At 38.8% G+C, this 3,831-nt stretch overlaps 1 protein-coding gene across 2 annotated transcripts; it reads left to right on the top strand.

The window, feature by feature from the left end:
- The first annotated feature begins 1,408 nt into the window (after positions 1 to 1,408).
- SMIM30 (small integral membrane protein 30) lies at positions 1,409 to 3,254 on the top strand. 2 transcript variants are annotated; one of them, XM_055590334.1, is made up of 3 exons: positions 1,409 to 1,481; positions 1,834 to 1,918; positions 2,380 to 3,254. In XM_055590334.1, the coding sequence occupies exon 3, from the start codon at positions 2,408 to 2,410 to the stop codon at positions 2,585 to 2,587; it is 180 nt and encodes a 59-aa protein (XP_055446309.1). In that variant the 5' UTR covers positions 1,409 to 1,481; positions 1,834 to 1,918; positions 2,380 to 2,407; the 3' UTR covers positions 2,588 to 3,254. The 2 variants fall into 2 exon arrangements, with proteins under 2 accessions (XP_055446309.1, XP_055446310.1); XM_055590335.1 differs by having other exon boundaries at positions 1,415 to 1,481; positions 1,837 to 1,918.
- The last annotated feature ends 577 nt before the right edge of the window (positions 3,255 to 3,831 follow it).

Below are 3,831 nucleotides of genomic sequence, written 5' to 3' on the forward strand. Positions count from 1 at the left end.
TTATCCACAGACTTCCAATTCACAAGACACCTTGCTTTGGTTTATTTGACACTGGTTTGTCTCTCATGGAATCCAGATGGCACATTTATTTATTCAAATAATTGTTATCAATCAACATTTCTGAGTGCCTGCTGTGTGTGTGTGTTAGAAGCTAGCAATATAAAGCATTGCTGTCAGTCCACAGATTAGTAAAGTGTAAGAAAAAAGATGACCAATAGTAAAAAAAAATTACATGCAAATTACAGGCACAGAACTGAAATATACCTTCTGTGTCTGAGAGACTGAATCAGAGGGACTAAGCCACATCATTAATAACTGATAATTTCCTGAGTGCCAAATAAATTTTCTAGTCAGTAAATGAGGGGAGAAGGCAATGGCAACCCACTCCAGTACTCTTGCCTGACAAATCCCATGGACGGAGGCGCCTGGTAGGCTGCAGTCCATGAGGTCGCTAGGAGTCGGACACGACTGAGCGACTTCACTTTCACTTTTCACTTTCATGCATTGGAGAAGGAAATGGCAACCCACTCCAGTGTTCTTGCCTGGAGAATCCCAGGGACAGGGGAGCCTGGTGGGCTGCCGTCTATGGGGGTAACACAGAGTCAGACACGACTGAAGTGACTTAGCAGCAGTCAGTAAAGGAGAGTTTAGAAGACTGGATGACTAGAAAGGTTCAGTAAGGATTTCATAGATTAGATTGCAAGAAAGCCTTTCAGGAATGATTCTTATGCAAATAATTTATCCTTATGACTTAAAAGTAATAATTTACAACTTTCCATATTTGGGGATATTTAGGGTGGGTATCACAAACACATGAGTAATTAGTCTCTAAAGTGTACCATACACTGCACTCCTGAATGGGGAAACTCAGAACTCTAGAACCTGAATCCGAGATCTAAAGAATGTTAACTTGTTTTTCATTAAACTTCCTGTTTTTCCCTACAAACGTATTAAACACTTTCCAAAACGTCTTATTAATCATATTTTCCCCCACTGCTTAAAAAGAATTAACAAATGTCATAAGACATTTAAAAGATGGTGTCAAAGGATTCCCTCCTTCAAAAATGTTAGAAGCTGCTAGTTTAAATGTATCTGAGAGATTTTCCGCTTTGCTCCAATGATCTCTTCAGACTGAGGTGCATGCATTTCAGTCAAAGGACAAAAATTCTTGTGTGTCTTGAAACCTTTAACAGCATTAAAAAATAAAAGAAAAACACTTGCTGTCATTTTTTGACCTTTTTTTTTCAGTGAGTTTCCGTACAAATACACTACACCACTTTACCAGTAACAGGCTTGGCCACGTGAGGAAACCCTGGAGCTCGCCCCTCCGCGCCATCGGTACAGCCCGACCGTCATCCCGCAGCCAGTTACATGGAAGCGCGCCGGAGAACCCTGGGAGTTGTGGGCACCGGGGATTGTGGGAAATGTAGTTTGGAGACACCGCCCTGCTCACCATTTCTGTAATGGCTGCTTCCTTGAAGGTAATGTACGAGCTTGTCTCCGAAGGCTCCTTAGCTTGCTCAGTGTATTTGTCAAACGGGGCAAATTTGCACTTTGCCGGGCCAAAGCAGGGATTGTTTTTAAAGTCTTACTTTCAAGTCCTGGGACGAACTTGGTTTTCGGTTGACTTTTTTTTTTTTTTTAGCTTTTTCTTTATAGGCGAACTAACGAACTTTTAAATCTAGTTCCCGTTTGAACAAACTGTCTTTAGTTTTTACCCATTCTTCTCCCTTCCGTACAACCTCCCCGCTCTGCGCTGACTCTAGATGCCTCTTTAAAATAATAATAATTAATAATGTGTAATTTTTAAATCCTGCTACGCCCCTCTGATAGTAGGCGCTGTCACGTGGAATCTCTTAGCCTCTGCATCCGGAGCTGCTGGAAGGGAGTCAGATAGAATTCAGTACCGCTTTCTTTGGTAAGTCTTACTATTTCCCCACGACTTCACAGCTATATGTTGTTTGACTTTGCTAGATTTGTCTGCATTTCCTGAATGGGAGAGATCCTAAGAAAATATAATTTTCACTCTCTAAGACAATTTCCAAGTTAGTGTCTTGTACATCATCATCTGTCTTTCTTATGTTCTACTGTTCAATTTCTGTTTTGTTGATACCCAAAGTGTTGGCCTTATACAGTGTGGAAAAATCGCTGGAGTCAGGAAATTATTATGAGAAAGGGAGCTGAGCCTCAAATGACTATCTTTAATTACCATTTACTTCCCAAAGGTTCTTTCACCATAAAATGAGATGAGTCTGAATATAATTTATAGGCCCTAATTGAAAAGGTTGCATGAACTGTTACTAATCATGTATTCATATTGTCATGTGAAAAGGTTGGAATTTTTAATGATTCCTTTTTTTTCCATGTTTTAATTTATAGAGATCATCCTTCAAGAACCAGCCACATCATGATCTCAGTTTCAACACAGTTGTTCCTAGTCCTCTTTTCATTGCTTTTGGTGCTGCCTGTTGTTGAAGCAGTAGAAGCCGGAGATGCAATTGCTCTCTTGTTAGGTGTGATTCTCAGCATTACAGGCATTTGTGCTTGTTTGGGGGTGTATGCACGAAAAAGAAATGGACAGATGTGACTTTGAAGGGCCTCCTGAATCAAACCTTCCTCTGAAAACCTTTGTGCTATTGAGTTTCAGAACTGAGCTTTGGTGTCTGAAAGTTCCCAAGAAACAGTTAATAGAGAAGTTTCATATTATTGGTTATTTTCCTATAAAAAGGAACAAATTGATATACTGTGTTAAAGGGAAAACAACATGTTTTTGTCACAACAGATAATGCACTGGAAAATGCCATCTGTAATTTGCATTTGCTGAAATTTGCATAAGTAATATTTCATAGTTTCAGAATTCTCAGTAGGAAGAAGGAAACTCTTGTCCAGAATCCGAGGAAATTGCCACTGTTCAGTTATAATCACTGCCTCCTGCATCATTGAGGAATTTTTCTCCATATTTTTATTGGATTTTTGTTTTGTTATCTCCCAAGTTAGTACTGTACCTAGACATTAAATACAGTTGGTCAGAAATTAAAACTTATCTCTGTGTGGGAAAAAGTTCAGAAAATGTATTCAATGTATCTAACATTGAAATGGAGAGAAGATTTAATGTAAAAAAAAATACTTTATATTGACATTGAAATGGAGAAGAGATTTATTGTTTAACAAAAACAAAAAATGTTTATATTAATTAAGTAACATCTCCATGGTGAGAAGTACTATGTTAAGTATAAACCTATTATGTAAGTTAATTTGTGGTGTCCATTTCTGTTTATTTCAGACTGTTTTTATCTCTGTGAAGTTTTTATGAACTAAGTGGAGACGAGTAGATGCCTTATCTTAACTGCTGACTCCAGCTTTTAGAGATATAATCAGTGAAAAATGAGAAATGGGCAGCATCAAGGTAGGGAAGAGGCCCCTGGTAGAGAATCCACAGATGCAGAAGGCAAATGTTATTATGGCATGTACTGATTTACACACAAGCCACATGAGGCACACTCTCCTTGCTACTTAAAGTGTCCTCGGCAGCAGCAGTATCACCTTAGGACTTGTTAAAACTGCAGTCTTAGGCCCCCTCCACCCAACCCCCAACCAATTGGATCAGAATCTGCTTTTGTTTCAAGAACCCAGGATAACTTTATACACATTCAAGTTTAAGAAGATTGCTTTAACTTGTTTGAATGCAAGGATCAAACAAGTTGATAAAAACCGTTAGATTCCCAGGTTCCTCTCCTGGTTGCATTGTAGGTTGGGGTATGGAATTCTTTGTTTAACAAGGGTCCACAGTGATTCCTTTGACTGTAGATACAACCAACATAGAATTGTATG

Source organism: Bubalus kerabau, chromosome 8 (assembly GCF_029407905.1).
Source record: "Bubalus kerabau isolate K-KA32 ecotype Philippines breed swamp buffalo chromosome 8, PCC_UOA_SB_1v2, whole genome shotgun sequence".
NCBI classification, from domain to species: domain Eukaryota; kingdom Metazoa; phylum Chordata; class Mammalia; order Artiodactyla; family Bovidae; genus Bubalus; species Bubalus kerabau.